General features: G+C 40.0%; 2 protein-coding genes across 11 annotated transcripts in view; one reads left to right on the plus strand and one right to left on the minus strand.

The window, feature by feature from the left end:
- Positions 1-3,908: 3,908 nt before the first annotated feature.
- LOC309719049 (guanine nucleotide-binding protein subunit alpha-14-like) lies at positions 3,909-13,610 on the plus strand. Of its 6 annotated transcripts, none has more exons than XM_082554843.1 (9): positions 3,909-4,245; positions 4,320-4,370; positions 4,665-4,842; positions 10,072-10,256; positions 10,361-10,515; positions 10,657-10,797; positions 11,508-11,637; positions 11,725-11,878; positions 12,819-13,610. In XM_082554843.1, exons 3-9 carry the CDS (start codon positions 4,722-4,724, stop codon positions 13,007-13,009), a joined length of 1,077 nt encoding a protein of 358 aa, XP_082410969.1. In that variant the 5' UTR covers positions 3,909-4,245; positions 4,320-4,370; positions 4,665-4,721; the 3' UTR covers positions 13,010-13,610. The 6 variants fall into 6 exon arrangements, with proteins under 6 accessions (XP_082410969.1, XP_082410970.1, XP_082410967.1 ...); XM_082554844.1 differs by having other exon boundaries at positions 4,683-4,842; XM_082554841.1 differs by having other exon boundaries at positions 3,909-4,370.
- Positions 13,611-13,663: 53 nt separating this feature from the next.
- Positions 13,664-18,238, minus strand: part of vps13a (vacuolar protein sorting 13 homolog A) — a 46,526-nt gene continuing 41,951 nt past the window's right edge. For 2 of the 5 annotated variants that reach the window (XM_082555101.1, XM_082555100.1), the window contains 4 exons: positions 16,303-16,388; positions 15,397-15,520; positions 15,215-15,289; positions 13,664-15,113 (listed from right to left, as the gene is read on the minus strand). In XM_082555101.1, the coding sequence (XP_082411227.1) occupies positions 15,063-15,113; positions 15,215-15,289; positions 15,397-15,520; positions 16,303-16,388 (336 nt within the window). In that variant the 3' untranslated portion in view covers positions 13,664-15,062. Of the gene's footprint in view, positions 15,114-15,214; positions 15,290-15,396; positions 15,521-16,302; positions 16,389-16,607; positions 17,395-18,238 lie in introns of those variants that run through there. The other 3 variants (XM_082555102.1, XM_082555103.1, XR_014280161.1) reach the window with 2 other exon arrangements.

Here is an 18,238-nt window from a genome sequence, read left to right on the forward strand (position 1 = left end):
CTTCGGAAGTTACTCCATTGGGTTGAATCTGTACTTTGTTTGATGCGTTCCACTCGGTTTGCAACAAACACATGAAATCTTCTGGCTTCATTGCTGAGGTATCCAAGTATCACCTTTGAGTCAGTCAAATACCTTTCTTCTGAAATTTTCATTTCCAATTCCTTTTTCAGCATGTCACCAGTGCACACAGCAACAATGGCCACTGACAACTCAAGCCAAGGTATAGTTGTGACTTTGGTTGTTGGAACTCTCGATCTTCCCATCACCAATGAGCACTGAACTTCACCAGATGTGCTTACTGCTCGAAGTTTGTAGTGCTGTGCCTTGAAGTTCGAAGGAATGTAGCATCTGCGAACCTTTACGTCTGCAAGGTTTCCCAGGTCACGCAACCAAGACTCCCACTGAGGTTGAAGACTGTCAGGTAAGGTCTCATCCCAGCTGAGTTTTTCTGGACACATTTGTTGCAAGATCTGCTTTCACAGCAGAATGAAAGGTGACACAAACCCAAGTGGATCGAACACAGAGGCGACTGTGGCCAATACTCCTCTTCAGGTGAGTGGTTTTTCCTTAACAACTACTCTCAACTGAAATTGATCTGATGCGACACACCATTGTACGCCAAGCGCTCTTTCCATATGTACTTCACCGAGTGCCATGTCTAGATCCTTGGCAGCTGCAGCACATTCTTCCTTCGGAAGTGAAGCTAGAACTTGGGTGCGGTTTGAGATTAACTTGTGCAACCGAAGTTTGACATGCTGCAGAGTTTCCGTGCTTCATTAACAAGCTGTATTGCCTGATCTTCAGTGTCAACACTTGCTAGTCCATCGTCAACATAGAAGTTGGTTTTGATGAACTTAATGGTTTCTTCATCAAAACTTCCTTCTCCTTCAGCTGCAAGATGCTTGAGGCTGTAGTTGGTGCAACCTGGAGAAGATGCTGCTCCAAATAGGTGTACCTTCATCCTATAGACAGTGAATGGAGTTTCAAGGTTACCGTTCTCCCACCACAAGAACCATAGGTAATCTTGGTCGCAAGCATGCACATGGAATTGGTGGAACATGCATTCGATATCACACATGAAAGCCACTGGACCTCTTCGGAAGTGACACAAGACTCCGAGCAAGGTGTTTGTTAGCTCTGGACCAGTCAGGAGATGGTCATTTGGAACTTGGCAGAGGCATCGAAGACGACACAAATCTTTCCAGGTTTTTGTGGATGATACACGCCATGGTGTGGGATGTACCAAACTGGTGTTTTGTCAATGTGTTGCTCTGGGACCTTTTCGGCATCTCCATGGGCTAGGATCTCATCCATGAATTTCTTATAGTCCATGTAGTTCTGCTTGTTCCTCTTGAGGTTTTTTTCTAAACATTTGAGATGATGAATAGCACATGCCTTGACTAATGCCAGTCTTCATCTTTGTTAGAAATTTGAGATCTTCTTGAGAGACCTTTGTATCTTCTGGTGCTTTCTCAACAAAGTCAGACTCCAACATCTTTTGGACCTCTGTGGGAGAGGTCATTTCCTTTATTTGAGTTCTGTAGACATAGTGAACCTTGTTGGTGAGGTTTGAAGAGGGCTGAATGTCAGGCATTACTTACTTCACAATGACTTGGTGACTTACTCCAAAGGCATCTCCATAATCGAGACATGGATTGCCATAACCTACAATACTCCATTCCCAGATCAATTCTTTGTGCGAACGGCTGATTTTCCTTTCCAGACACAACCTCATGAGGAAAAAATGCTTGGGGGCAGTTGTACCCAATCAGCAGACCAACATCACAGCTTTGAAGTGGAACGATCTCACTTGCAATGCATTCGAGATGAGGCCATACCTTGGCTGTTCCAGGCGTTGTAATGTAATCTCAGTTTGCAGGTATAAAATCTCTGGCATAATTGGCAAAAGTTGGCCTACCTATTACTGGCTGAGGTTTTAGTAGAGTTGTGGCTGAACTAGGGCTGCACAATTTTGCATAAAATGAGAATCACGATTTTTTGGCTTAGAATTGAGATCACGATTCTCTCACGATTTTCTTTTCCAGTATAAATATTTATTGCACTTATTAACTGCACATCAACTTCGTAACAGTTGAGACTGAACATAAAAACAATAAATAAACATAAAAACAACAAATGTCTTACGTTTTGTTGTTGCCGCAAAATGTTGTACTGCTTGAAATTCCGTCTCCACCGTTGCTCGACGCTGCGTGTATAGAGCAGGTAGTGCAACAATAGAAAAATAGTTGCAGGACGGCACTGTGTAGCGTTTGTCTAGGGTGTTGATCATTTTCCTAAATCCCTCGCTTTGCACAGTGTTGATGGGAGCCATATCTTTGGTCAGGTGATAAGTGATAGCCTCTGTAATTTCTTTGAGTTTGACGGGTATAGGGAAGCGCTGTATAAGGTTCCCGTTATTGGTGTTTGGGTGGTTGACCGGAACGGATTTTCTCCTGTCACTTTCTTGTCATCCCTGACGTGCTCTCCGTTGTTTTTTCCCTGCTAATTTTAGTATCACACGGCACAGCTTCTGTAATACGTGGTATAAGGCTCCGCCCTTGTCATTTGTTGAGCAGGAAGAGTGAGCGCTTGTTTTCATGCAGAGTACGTCCCGGATCAAAATGCGGTACAATTGTCGTCGTCGCTTTTTTTTTTTTTTTTTTTTTAAATCATTGTAATTTGGAAATGAGATCGCACATAAGTATGAATCGAGATTGCGATTTTCTAACGATTAATCGTGCAGCCCTAGGCTGAACCACATAAAAATATATCATTAATTTTAATCTCCCCAATCAATTATAATGTTATGTTGGAATGTTGTTAAAGAGGGTCAAAAATGTTTCAACCCAGTTTGTTTTGCAAATTCTGTATAGCAGCTTTAATATAGGGAGGACACAACTTCCAGATTGTGTGAGTAAAATCAGGCTTTTTCTCTTTAAACTGTCAGTTTAACAGTTTCTGTTGTGCCTGTCACTGTTCCCTGTCTGTTTTCTTACCTGGTTCTTCCTGCAGGAAGGTCATGACCTTGTACTTTCTCCTCACATTCCCCTCTTTCCTCTCTCCCTTTTTGGACTGACAATCATACACAAATAGATTCAATTAGATGAAAAATTACATCAATATGAAAAAAAAAAACACTATTAAGCTCACTAACAAAAAGTCCTCTCTCAGTGTACTTTCAACCAAAAGGCAAATAACCAAACCACATGAACATCTAATAAAACACTGATCCAACATTATTCTTGATTGACAGATCATTTTTACCTGAATGTGGCTCCTTTTTTTGAAAAACCTTCCTTATATCCATTATGAACCTGGCTGTCTCTCTGTACACACACACACACACACACACACGGAGTTATAAGGTTAATGGGCATTCAGTCAGTTAGCTAGTTAGTATCCATTTCAAACAGGACAGTGGTAACAACAGTAGGCTACGGACAATTTTAAGTTTTAGATTTTAAATAGGCTATATAAAAATTTCAATGGGAGCAACAGGACGGTCAAATGTCGCTGATTTTACTACAGAGCAGGACAGATTGTAGGGTAGCAAACATCGACGGAAAAGTTTTCAACACTGCAGGTTACCTGGGTGTAATGTTTTTCAGCTAAAAAGAAACATGACCTGACTCCTACCTAACTATATAAAGAGTAATTGAAGGTAAAATGCAGCTAATATGTCCTGTTTTAAGCCAGGCACTTACACCTCCGTTCCGCTGTGTTTCAGCCATCATCGCTCTGGCAGCAACGGCGCTAGAGCCAGAGCAGGGGAGGGGCGAGCTGGAACAAACCATTTCTTTTTTGGGGGGTGGGTATCTATACTTTTGTTGTTAAAATGTTACGTCTCAACCAAGTACTGTATGCTTTTTATATTAGTGTGTCACACAAACAGCAAATATTGTCATGAAAGTAAGAAATCTTTGGGGGTGCTAAAATCGCACAGACAGACAGACATTTTGGGCTAAAATCTCCCCTGCGAGAAACATTCCTAAATCTTTGGCAAACGAGGTTCTGAACTTTTCGGGTGGGCCAAGGTCAACGTTTAGGGAAGAACAGGGGCTGAATAGTATGATCTTTTTTGATCATTTATATGCAAAAAATTAACGCGAACCATGATTTAATGTCATCAAGACTCGTGAATTACGAGTGTGATATTATAGAAACTTCCAAGGAAAGCGAGCACAGCGTGGAGCACTTCTAAGAATGAGCCATGGCACTCCATGTCCGATTAAAACTCATCTACAGGTGAATTCCTCATCGCTCACCGTTTCCACAGGTTGTGGCAGCGAACTTCCCATTTTATCCTTTTCTATTTGTAGCCGGTGCCACGCCCTCCCGATTCGTCAGGATAAAGCTGAAGTGTCGTCCAGGTAGAGTATAACTGCAGCACTTTGTCCAATAGGAACAGCTCGTGGTGCACCTTGTTGTACACCTCGATGCTTAAGTAAAACAGAGAGAGAGCTTTGGACTTACCCCTGAAATCTAGCACTTTATATTTTAGCAGCAAACTTTTCTGTTTCTGTGGAAGTCAAAGGCGCAGTTTTGAAGATGCTCTGTGCCTTTTTGCGTCTGAAGTTGTGAAGTGCAAGAGGGGGCAAAGAAGGAGCATTTTTTTTAACACGTCTGAGTTTCCTTTTTCTTTTTTTTTCTGTCTTTAATCAAAGCCTGCGACATTTTTACAGCCGAGTGGTCGTTGGAGAGCAACCTGGTGACTTTCAGCGATGGCTGGATGCTGTCTTTCAGCGGAGGAGAGAGAGAACCAGAGGATCAACGAGGAGATTGAGAAGCAGCTGCGGAGGGACAAGGAGGACTCTCGCATGGAGCTCAAGTTGCTGCTTTTAGGTGAGCATCACTAACCTGAACACCAGCTCGGAGGGTAACTGACTTCACGGAGTCCTCCTCATTCTCCTCGTGCTTTGCTGTAAATCATTCAAAAGTTTTATCTAGATTGTAGCCATAAATGTTCTTTTCCGGGCAAAAGAAAAGCTTTAAAACATTTGCTCTTAAAGTTGTTCCTCTAGCGGAAGGATCCAGGCGTTTTCATTTTCAGTTGTGGGAGACAGCTCAAAATTTGCCATTACTTCACCGCTTCCTGGCCACGGGTATCGTGGCAGGTGGGACAGAGCTCTGACGCCTGTCGACTAGTATTCATTTAGCCATATGAAAGTAAAATGCACACTTTAGAAGGCAAATATATAATTTTATATATATTATATCCAGCACGCAACATTTTGTCATTGCCACGTGTGGCTACATGAGAGGATTCAAGTCATGAGCAGCGTTTCACAGTTGAGGCGCACTGGCTTTCCGAGAACATCCAGGGTATGCGCAGCCGCGCGCCATGGCGCTGCCATTGATTTAAGCGTGGTCGGGGGTTTGAATCCTTGAGTACTTTTTGCCTGCTGGGGTCGGTAAGTCTCCACCTGGCCACAGAAACACACACACACACACACACACACACACACACACACACACACACACACACACACTCTCTTCCTGGGGGGGGGGGCGCATTTTACTGCAGTAGTGTGGGAGCACTTCAGGAACCAGTCGCCATCCACGCCTTGGTCAGTGGTGTGTTTGAAAGCCATAACTAGCGTTTCATGCAAAAGTCATGCAAATGCATCACAGAGCACAAGCTATTGGTTTTTACCAACTGTTCTCTTAGCAGATCATTTCACTCAAAACACAGCGTTATGTTTTTGCCCCCAAACCAACATTCATTTGCTTTAAAAGAAAACCATTTTCTCAGCTCACTGTAGGCTGTTACAGACAGCTGGACTCCAGCAGTTTTGTTTAACGCATCACAAAGGTAGTTGAGAGAAGTCAAAACGTGGAGGGACTTTCCAGAAAAAAGGATGACCCTGAGGTCTCTGTTCAGGCTGAAAGAGTTTCAAACATAAGGCCCAGGGCCCAGAACCTGGCCATCAAAGAGCCCAATCCAGCCCCCTAAATAAATGGTAAATGGCCTGTATTTGTATAGCACTTAACTTAGTCCCTAAGGACACCAAAGCGCTTTACACTACATTCAGTCATCCACCCATTCACATACTGGTGATGGCAAGCTACATTGTAGCCACAACTGCTCTGGGGCGCACTGACAGAGGCAATAACTTTGGATAATGTGGTAAATGCAAAGAAGAAGGACATAAATGTTATTATTCAAAGTGTATTTTATGTCAGTCTGCAGGATAGTCTGGGAAATAAACTGCTTTTTTTCTGTCATTTTTAAGCATTTCATCATCATTCTCCTTTCTTAAAGTGGGAGAACAAAGAGTCACGTTGGAGTGTTTCTGTTGCAAATGCGTTTGTTTTTCTCATGCCGTCTGAGCTATTTAATGTATACTTAAATGTCTTTACACTGACGGTGACCGAAAGTCTCCTTATATTTCAGTCGCATCGCTATAAGTGCAACGAACCACACGCATGTCCGCCCCTCCCACACTTGTTCAGTATGCCTACTGCTGTACTGTTGAGCTGCTGTTAACTTCCATTAAAGTATATCTGGACATCACTCTCTGTGCCCCACTCTCTGACCGGAGTTTAAGTCCTGAAGGAGCTATCATCCCAGCATCCCAGAGATAACTCTCTAACAGACAGAAAGAGGAATGATTTGGAGGGTTTTCTTTTCCAGGTAATAAATCTACTGCTCCAGCCCACTAAGATCAAACAGGGCTCTGTGTGGGCCACAGTGTAAAAGGAGTATGACAGCCATGATCTAGAAAGTAACCTTTTGTTACCTGGTCAGAGTGACTCAGCTCTCAGTGGATTTCATTAGGATGGTCAGAGTCAGGTCTACTGAGAGTGCAAGAGATCAACACCTTCACTTTCTGCCCTTTTTTGTCAGAGGCCTTAAATTTGACTTGAACAGCTGCCGACTTGCATACCGAATCATCACAGCTCAGTAGATAGGTATAGTCAAATATTCAGTATGTTAGTTGTCTGTGTATAAATAACTCAACTTTTTATGCCTGAGAAGGATTAAGAAGAAGTATAAACTTATATGATCCTTCCTATTTATGGAATGATAGCAATATTTATCTTACTTTCAAATGACCTGCCAATTACCCACACACACATAAAAGTGCATTCATACCGACACATGATGTGCATACAACAAACATATGCAATTATACATCTATACATACATGTATCCTTACATTCACCGTGGGTAGGTGTGTATACACACCTACCCACGCCTACCCACGCTACAGGATCGTTATCACAGTTGTGATAAATAATATTATTTATATTATAATATTTATACTATATATGCATATAAACATGTTTAAATGTATAAATGCACATGCGCACACTTAAAAATATGGATATACACATACCTTCAATATATACCCTCAAATATCAATACATACATTTACATATATAGACACTGAAATACTGTTTGGTTCTTCTTTTTGGAAGAAGTGTTGTTTTTTCTGTTATTTTTAACTGGAATATGTTTGAATGTAGCAGTAGATCTGCTGGATCTTGTTTTGTTTTTTTTGTTTGTTTGTTTTTAAAAGTCAAATTTTGCAGATTAGTGACTTCTCATGTTTTTTGTTTTGTGCCTCTGCACAGTCGTTGCCTAGCAGGTACATTTCAGTTGTGACAACAAAAAAAACCCGGAGAGGACAGACTTTGACAGTAGCCGTTATCTCATGACACTAACATCACATTCATTCACGCGGGCACCACCGCCTCGTGTTACAGCGTTCCCCAATTGAGGAAGTGTGCAGGTATGAAGCTGTGTCGTACATGCAAGCTGGACACATACGCACACACCGACTGCCCAAAAGATGAAACTCCCCACCCATCCCTGCATAAACCCACACACATACACAAACACAGCAACCTCCAATATTCAGGTCTGTTAACAAACACATTTGTTTACCAAATCGGCTGTGCATCATGTGATCTCAATGAGAATATTACGAGTTTTTGCTGTAAGAGCTGAAGAGTAACATGGCAGAAAGGGACTCTGTGTGTGTGGTTTGCATACCTTTTAATAAGAACAAGTAAAGTATGTTTTAGTGAAATATAAGTTAGTCGAAAGACCTTTTAGATGGAGAGCTTGAGTCCAAATACACACCGAGTCTCTGAGTTATTAAGCGTGCATCTGATCCTGTCACTCAGGAAAGGTTTCAGGGTGAAAAAGTGCACCGTTCTTGTTGAATTAATTATTGGAAGTTAGGAGGGCTTTTGTTTTATTTATTTTTCCATCTGACCAAAGGAAGGTCATTTTTCAGAAGCAAATTAAGCAAGGTTGACTAAAATATTTTATTCAACCAGGTGAAACTAAAGCTATGAATGATATGTTGAATTTTATTTCGGGCAATTTGTGATATTTAAAATTCCTGTTCTCGGATATTGGCGAGTGTCCCTTTGGCAGTCAAATATACATTCAAATCGTTCAGCTTGCGTCCCTGCGTGGACAAGCTGGGTATTGAGAGTTGTCACAGAACTTGTTTTTATTTCTTTCAACTTATCTCTTAGTAAAAAGTTGTTCATAAAAAGACAGATGGGTCTTTAATGTAGCTGCCAGGCAGCTGCCAGCTGGCATACAGTATGCAACACCTGTGCAACATCACACGTAATAATTCAAATTTGGGTCTTTTTTAATGTAAATATCATAAATATTGAGTTGCAGTAATAACTCACCAGGATGCAGCTCAGTAATATTTTAAAGTATATATAAACTTTATGCTCTTGCAGAAGGGGCATGGATGCATGACACTTGGCAGGGGTACATTTTACTGTATCGTACAACTTCAAGTTTAAAATTGTCACTGTAAGGAGGGATAGAGACTCCCATGACTTTTTTTGTTTGTGTCTTTGCAGCAGAGAGCTAAATTTGCTTGCTTGCAGTGGCCATAATATCTTCTCTTGGGATAAATGAAGAGTAGAAAATTAGGCTCGTCTTTTATCTTTAACCTGGACCAGATACCACCAGCAAGCTCTGATCAGCTGACCTCAAAGATCTCGTATTTGCATATGAATGTAGTAATTTACTAATACATGGAGGCAACTGACCATAGTAAACTGGAAATAAACCAGTCCATTTCCAATTTAATTAGCACAATTAAAGGTCAAACATCTAGCTAGCACTGACCACACACAACAACTCAAGGTTCAGTATCTTTCTCCAGGATAGTTTGGCATGCAGAGCGGAGCAGCCGCGGATCAAACCACCAGCCTTACAACAGGTAAATGACCTGCTCTAGCTCTTGAGGCACAGCCTCTCCGTTAAATGGTTCAGACCCAAAGTGATCACTAAAATCTTGGAAGTCAGCCTAAAGAAGAAAGAATCGGTGTCACATGGGACCTTTTAAGGACCTGTTGAGCAGCCTCACAGCCACATTCTGGACCGTTTGCAGGGCTTCTGGGGTTGATTTGCTCAGGCAGGGAACAAAGGCAAATAATTATAGAGGCATGACAAAATAAAACATCCCTCCACCACTCAAAGTATTATACTATAGGGCAATTGAATTTATCTAGTAAGTGTGTGCATATCAATACGTTTAATAAAACATTATCTATGTAGCTCTCAGCAGCACACATATGAGCTCCATATCAACCTGCACATAAGTGATGCTTACACATTTCAGTATTTATACTATAATGATATAATCTGCTTGTACAATAAGTACTCTAATTTTCTTATACTTAACATTTATTTTCTTCCTCTTTATAGCTGTAGTTAGACTAATGTTATTACTGGTGGTTTTGATACTTAAATACTTCTAGGTACTATGAGAACCTGTTGTCTGGCATCAAAATCAAGACAATGAAAGCAGTCGTAACTGACTCATCAGCATGATTTCTTTAAAATTCAGAAACATGACAATTAAAATGGTCAAATCCTGCACCGATGAGCACTGCTGAGAAACAGGCTGTCACGTGAATGCAGATTTTTAAAAACAGACCTTAGACATAAAACTGCATTCCCGTCTGCTCACGCAGCCAGCAGATGTTTACTTTGGTTTGATTTGCAGAATGTTAATTTGCAACGAGGCAAAAAATTGTAGACCAAATAAATCTATTATTGAGTTTAATCCTCAATGTGTCTCACAGGCACTGGAGAGAGTGGAAAGAGCACCTTTATCAAACAAATGAGGATTATCCATGGAGGAGGATATACAGACGAGGACAAAAGGAGCTATGCCAAGCTGGTGTACCAGAACATCTACACGTCCATGCAGACAATGGTCCGAGCTATGGAGGCTCTTGGTATATCTTTCACTGATCCCCAGAACCAGGTACAGGCAGACTGACTCTGTTCCAGTCCTTTACAATAAAGACTTGATGGATGGTTACCTCATTGTTACCTCACTGTCTTTTTGTCTTCTCGGTGTGTCCATAGAGCCATGCCAGCGCAGTCCTGGAGGTGGAGGTGGATAAGGTGAAGGACTTAGATAGCAACCTCGCCATGGCTGTCAAGAGTCTGTGGGATGATCCTGGAATACAGGAGTGCTATGATCGGCGCAGGGAGTACCAGCTGTCCGACTCCACCAAATAGTGAGAATTAGGCATTTATGATCTTTAACAGTGTGCGCAGATCTCTGTACTTTTCTAGATCAAATTTGGTTTACATTTTAAGTTTTCTACATTTCTCCTTTCTTAGTGTTTTTTTTTCTCCCTGCATATTTTTCTTTTTAGCTATCTCACAGATCTGGATCGGATTTCACAGCCCTCATACATACCTGATCTTGACGACATCCTCAGAGTCCGAGTCCCAACCACTGGTATCATTGAATACCCCTTTGACATGTGGTCTAAGGATCAGAATGTCATTTTCAGGTGAGGTGCATATTGACATCTTCTGCACTGCACAGAGTTTCATTTCAATTCAGTTCAGTTGAGTTTATATAGCATCAAATGACAAACAGCAGTCACCTCAAGGTGCTTTATATCTTAAGGTAAAGACCTTACAGTAATGCAGAGAAAGTGCCAACAATTAAACAACTCCCTTTGAAAAAGCACTTGGTGACAGTAGCAAGGAAAACCTCCCTTGTAACAGGAAGAAAACTCTTAACAGAATCAGATTCTGGGAGGGGCGGCCATCTGCTGCAACTGTTCGAGGATAAGGTGAGGGCGACAGGACAAACAACACACTGTGTAAGAGAGCCAGAGATTAATAATAGCTAATGATTAAAGAGTGATGTGTAAAAGGTGAGTGAAGAAGAAACACTCAGTGCTTCATGGGAAGCCAATGCAGCCTAGACCTATTGTAGCATAACTAACAGATCACCTGATCCAGCCCTAACTATATGCTTTATCAAAACGCAAAGTTTTAAATCTAATCTTAAAAGTAGAGAGGCTGTCTGTATCCCAAATCCAAACTGGGAGCTGGTTCCACAGAAGAGGGGCCTGAAAGCTGAAGGCTCTGCCTCCCATTCTACTTTGAAATACTCTATGAACCAAAATAATAGCAGCAGCACTGGAACTGGCCACAGGCATGGCACCGACCTCGAAGGTGGCGTGACTTTTCTTGGCTGCTTTTATGACAGGATGGTTGATGTGGGTGGTCAAAGATCAGAGCGGAGAAAGTGGATCCACTGCTTTGAGAACGTCACCTCCATCATTTTCTTGGTGGCACTCAGCGAATACGATCAGGTCCTGGCTGAGTGCGACAATGAGGTGAGAATTTAACGACACAGCAAATGATGATTTCAGTTTACATCCTCCTGGAGTTTTACATGTGTTTGATCCCTTTAAACATCTCAGAACCGCATGGAGGAGAGCAAGGCCCTGTTCAAGACCATCATCACCTACCCCTGGTTCCAGCGCTCATCTGTCATACTTTTCCTCAACAAGACCGACATCCTCAAGGAGAAGATCTTGTACTCTCACTTATCCACCTACTTCCCTGAATTCACAGGTTAGACTGAGTGAATGCTCATCTTGATTTCAGCTCTTATTCCACCACAAGATTTGTAATTACTTAGCTGATCTAATTAAGTCCTTCATCATACAATCGCTGCACGCTACTCATTTTTATGGAAGTGTTGAAATAGACTAAAAATACTCAACTGACACTATATTAGGTACACTGTGCTGGTACCAGGTTGAACCTCCTTTACCATCAGAATTGGTTTAATTCTTCATGGCTGAGATTTTAAAAGGAGCTGAAAACATTCAGCAGGAATTTTGGTCCACATTGGCAATCATTAGTCTAAGCTCCGCCCCTCCCTCCTTGATACAAGCCCACAAGAAAATCACCAAATTTGTTCTGCATTAAAAACCCATAATTTGTTCAAAATAAAATAACTGATTGTTTTTTTTAAAACACATTTTTAATCTTTAAGTATCAAGACTTAGAATTTCAGTTTTGGTTTGGTGTTTTTGGCTGACAAGAGGTGAAACCATGTGTGGTCTTCTGCTGCTGTAGACCATCTGCTTCAGAAGATGCTCTTCTGCATACCTCGGTTGAAATCAGTAGTTAATTACCATTAGTTACTATATCATCGCGTCTGGCCATTCTCCTCTGACCTCTGTGAGGACTGCTACTCACAGATCATCTTTCACTTTCAGACTATTCACTGTAAACACTACAGATGGTTGTGTCTCAGTAAATTTGAAATACTCAGACCAGCCTGTTTGGTACCAACATTTAAAGTCACTTAAATCACTTTTCTTCCCCATTCTGATGCTCAGTTTGAACTTCAGCAGGTCGTAAAATGCATTGAGTTCCTGTCATGTAATTGGCAGATTAGATATTTGCATTAACAAGCAGTTGAACAAATCTACCCAATCAAGTGTCTGGTGAGTGTATGTTGAATTTACTGACATATTTAAATAATATCAACCCTGAATTGCAGGACCTCAGCAGGATCAAGTAGCAGCTCAAAAATTCATCCTAAAAATGTACCAAGAACAAAACCCGGAGAAGGACAAGACGTTGTATTCTCACTTCACCTGCGCCACAGACACAGAAAACATCCGCTTAATCTTCAAGGACGTGAAAACAGCCATCCTCAGGCACAACCTCGGGGACTTCAACCTGGTGTAGAAAGGTTGCATACAGCACAGGAGCAAATGCATACAAGAGAAGACCTGAGGAAAGCCGAAATAGAAAAGAATCTAATTATCAATCAAGCTTAAACCAAAAAAAAGAAATTTGAAATTGTTTCATTTCTAACAAGGGGGATCCAAAAAAGAGAGAATACAAACATCCTGTACCAGACATACTAACATGAAATTGTGTTTAGATGCTTTAGTTTCCCTTGTAGTTTTTTAGTATTTGCTGTAAATGATACATTACAGTGGAAATGAGAAAGTGAAAATTAGTAGCAAGTAACTGACCTGTTGTGTGAACTACTTATTTAAATAGACATATGATCTGAGTGCTTTAATGTATGTAAATGTATCCCCATGTAATAGTTTGATAAGGATGCTCTTTAGCCCGGTTTTGTGATTTCATAATGTTTAGAAACGGTTGCTCTAACACTGAGACGCATGTAAGTGCCTTATTTACTCAGGACAGTCAGCAGAGCCACGGAGTTCATAGAGTGTCAGATGTAAATAGTCTGAGATGTGCTTTAGGAAAAAAAATACAACTGTTTCTTCTATTTATGGTTATTTTCAATAAAGAGATAATTATTTAATAAAGAGTACAAGTCAGGTGCCTGACGTTTTCTTGGTGCGAGGAATAAATGAAGACCGCTTTGAATTCAAAAAACTTTATTGAAAACAGCATGAAAAAGAAAAAGCCACTGCAGTGAATATTTTGCTCCCCGAAAACAAAACTATGTAAATGAAATTGAGTGATATTATATCGTGATGCGCCCAAGACCAAAATCAAATCTTTGAAATATACATCAGAGTAAACAGCAGCTGATAATAATAATTAGCATTCCTTTATTTTCAATATATACCTTTTCTCTGTATAATTCATCAGCATGTTTGGCATTGCATATGTGTGGTATAAAAACATAAAAATCACAAAATTTCATACTGCAAGCTCCTCATAAAGTCTGATGCGAGGATGGATATATACAGATAGACATCATATTAGGTCATATACAGCAAACTGATGCATGTAAGTACAGTATAAAAATAGCATGCATCTCTGACTCACACACTCAACAGTCTTTATTCTGCAATGTATAAAAATAGGAAAAAGAACTTTAAGGATGCACATTTTTTGAATTATGTGTACTATAAAGCCATACTAATTCATATTAACATGCCTTTTATATAATCCAGTAAAAGAAACAGTGTGCAACATTAAATGTGCTACAACAATTACAGTTAATTTGGCCTCAGTGATACTCGAGGGATTTTTTTCCCCCCCTACCAGTCACTGTTAAGATTGACATTTCTACACCCAAATCCTCCTTTACATCCAGAAATGAAAGTTAAACTGAATCTCTAAAGCTACGGTAGGCAAAAATGTTTTTGGTTTCATTATGAAAGGGGGGGGGGGTCAACAATAGCGTTTGTGGGGGAGTGGGAGTCCTCTTCTACCTCTTCTTGGCTCTCTTGGGCAGTGAGAAAGAGGTGGAGGGTTAAGAAAGTTTTCACCCGCTAGAGCCGGGGGTATCCACATGAAGCTCAAGGTCAACAAAAATCCTTTTTTAACTGTGCGTAATGTGCAAAATCCTGCACTCATCTGGTGGGAGAGACTTGAAACAGAGGTATGAGCTGCAGGTGGAGGCCCGCTCATTCTTTTCCCCTTTCAAAGTTCGTCCAACAGCAGCTTTAATGTGTGTTTGATTAGAACAAGTACATCTAAGGAATCACAATCCTCCATTCGTACAATCCTTCAAGCAGGCAATAACAGCACCTGTTCGTAAACTCCAGACTTAACGTTTTAATAAAGAGAACTATAATAAAAACAAAAAACATGACCAGGTGTAAAATAATGAATGCAAAGCAAAGTGGATGGAAATCAGCAATCTGTCTACATGCACACTGTGTCTTTCAGCCCCGACACACACCGACAGTCCACATCGTTTATTCACTAGTCACACACGGAGGGAAAAAAAAGTAGCATGCAGTAAAGAAAAAAAGGCACTGGCACACACAGAGCTCGTGTGTTTAGCATTTCTCGATCTTCAGAGTCAGTACTTGGGTAAACTCTCTCTTGCATCCTCCAATTTGGTGAGAACCCACTGAAAATAAATAATGACCCAAAGTTAGAACTAATTATTTTCACTAGTCGTGTATCCCGACTGAAAGGAAATATCAGCTTGAGTCCAAATTGCAAACTTACTTTGGCTATCTCTGGAGTTTTGAAGTTTATTATCTTCCCAAACTCTTTGGCATGAAAGACTGACTTCACTCTCTCCTGCAGTGGAAGGCGAGGTTCAGTGCAGAAGTAATAATAATAATAATAATAATGAAAAATTTGGGTAGTAAATAATGGTAACATCTTTGTTGTTTGTTTGTTTTTACCTTGGCCTCAATGCGAAGTCGGCGGTCCTCTATAATGGTTGGATCCTTGGTGAACTCTTCAAACAGATACTGCCACTCACAGGTCAGCTGACCAAAAGTGCCTTTGGTCACAAAAAATATTCCCCTGGGAAAAAAAAGATGTGTGTTTAAAAGGAATGAATAAAGAAAAATTTAAACTTTATATTTCAGTTTCTTTATCCCCAAAACAATGATTTCCAGTCATAGGCATTAAAAAAGTAAAAAGACATAAGATGAAGCCAACATGCGAGTGCCTTAAACCTTAATCTGAATGCCACCAGATGGCGATACCTGTGTGGTTGTAAAAAGACTTTTGGTCCTATCTTTGTGAAAACAGCTTCCTGTCTCGACTGTAAACATTTTCCAGCTCAGTTTGTGGGTCAATCATTCATTTTGGTTTAACTGAATTAAAAAAAAAATGGATTTTTGAATAAAACTTCAATATACAGCTTACTATCTCGTTACATCCGTATTTTGGGTTTTATACAGTCTGTGTTACAGTGTGGGCTGCAGCCCCCTGGTGGGCAATGAAGGTACTGTATGTCAGAAGTATGAACTCAAATCTTTACACTAGTTAGAATTGAATTTGAATGTAACGCTGTTAATAGAGAGTCAAGTACAAGAAGTACAGCAGAACATTAAAACAAATGAATGAAAACAAAGGAAAGAATTTTCTTCACAGTTGATCTGAAAGTCTTGGTAGAAATACGCAAATACTATATAAACTTTTACAAAAATTTTAGCATCCAAACTGATTAGAAAAGAAAAAATTATGCATCATTTGAACCATATCTCAGCTCTTGGTCATTATCTCAAGTAAAACACTTTCTTGAACAGAAGAAAACAAACAAAAAAGGGTAAAGAAAACCCCCCAAAAAAACCACTCACCTCTTGGTGATCATGAGAAAGTCAGATTCATTGACTTTAGCATGAGCAAAGTACCTGTAGCTGGCAAAACGTCCATTCTCAATTTTCTAAAAAAAAAAGAAAGACTAGAAAAATATCTGTCCAAACAACAACATTGAAAAATACGTCACTGTCTGTCAAAAACTGTATATAAAAGTAAAGGAAGCATGAGCTACCACAGCAAAAACAGTGAATCAGTATCTGCACAATAGTTTCCCTGTAACGAGATTGGAACATGTTGTGGGATTCAGATGCAGGACAGGATGAAACAAAGACGATGGCAGGTGGAAGTTTGAAATGCAAAGACTTTATTAAGAACAAAATATCAGTGAAAGGTTCCAAGTAATGACAAAAAAAACATAACAATGAAGGAAAAAAGTGTGATTATGATGACTTAAAGATGAACACTAATAAGTAAACTAATAAGAAAATGCCTGGTCCACAACAATGGCTTTTTAAAAAAAAAAAGCATAAACATTGCACTGTTAACATGCAGCTCTCAGATGACATTTCAGGATATTTAATTGAGAGACCTTTACAACTGCTAGGACTGTGTTTTAGTTTGGACAAGAGGACAGACTTTCAGACTTTAGTTTTCTGATTAGATCATACGAGTCAGCATGTGTGACCTTCACACAAACCTTCTCCAGCAGGAAACAAATGCATCAACCTTAATCATGAATGGTTAATGGTCATGTGATACGAGGTTTACAGCCAAGTTGGACTTGGCTGAAAAATGGTGGCTGAAATCATTTTTAGTTTGTTGTTGTGGAGCAGGGAAAAAAACAAAACAAACAAAAAAAGGGTGATGAAAAATAAAAAAAACACAGTTAACAACAAAATATAAAAAATAATAAAATCTTCTAAACCAGTGACACCAGTAATGAAAGTCCCTACTTTGGTTCACTTTAATCTAACCAAACATGATCTCCAAACTTTGAGACAACCCTCCAGCACAGACTACACACAAAACACCAACTCTACAGCTTTCACTTCTGTCACTGCTAGCTGTTTTCACTCATCTCCCTTATCCTCTGAGCCAGATCTACGCCATTCACTGTACGCCACTTGCCTCTGCGGACATGACAGGAGAAAAGTGTGGAGGTTTAGATCAGACGGAAGGTGCGAATCTTTCTGCTGATAAGGCGACTTCAAGGTGAGAACCAAGGAAAAGTCTGAGTGACCTATCAGCAGTGTTCAAATCTGCAGTTTCAGACTTTAAAAGTATGGAGAGTAATATGTCTTAAAAGTGTTACAAATGTGTATGGTATGATCTACAAGTGTAAACTAAGAAATCACACAGGAAGTAGAGCTGTCCTAGTTTTCCAGTGGGACTTGAACACAGTGCAAAGTGCACTAAAGGCTTTGCAGGTAAGTGAAAGGTTTTTTTTGTGTAGTTTTAGACATTTGAACGGACAGAAAGTTTTTTAAAAGAGAAAATGATCAGATTTGTGAAGCTGAACTTAAAAAAAATGTGTCTGTAAATTAAACTAATTTTACTTGAGGCCAAATTACTTTGTATGTGTGTGAACTGAAGCACGCATTTGTGAGTCATCGAAAGTTTCACACAATAGAAGTCATTTACAAACAATTTTAAAATATTATATCTGACCTGAAAAGACTAACAAGCATTAAATGCTTTTGGATCTATAAAAATGTAAATGGCTGTAAACTGGATCACAAAGCCCTAATGCAATGGCTTAATTATTGTTTGAGCAGATAAGATAATTATGGTGGACCTAAAAAGATTAAATTTGCCAGACTATCAGTTTAAACAGATCAGAATCCCTCCCAGCTTAGACTGTGATAAGCATTTCCTCTTCTCTCAAAGACACAAGGAAACATTTGGGAACAATCAGGAACACTGTGTTGAAGGCTTTTTAACAAAAGCATAAACATAAAACTGAAGAACCTACTC

This window comes from Aulonocara stuartgranti (genome assembly GCF_965226115.1).
Source record: "Aulonocara stuartgranti genome assembly, chromosome: 12".
NCBI lineage: Eukaryota > Metazoa > Chordata > Actinopteri > Cichliformes > Cichlidae > Aulonocara > Aulonocara stuartgranti.

What these genes read in the sequence shown, in the direction of transcription:
- LOC309719049 (XM_082554841.1), top strand. Translation starts at nt 4,722, where the DNA reads ATGGCTGGATGCTGTCTTTCAGCGGAGGAGAGAGAGAACCAGAGGATC. An exon ending in TCACTGATCCCCAGAACCAG is followed by an intron (nt 10,257 to 10,360) that starts GTACAGGCAGAC and finishes GTGTGTCCATAG; the next exon opens with AGCCATGCCAGCGCAGTCCT. An exon ending in CTACTTCCCTGAATTCACAG is followed by an intron (nt 11,879 to 12,818) that starts GTTAGACTGAGT and finishes CCTGAATTGCAG; the next exon opens with GACCTCAGCAGGATCAAGTA.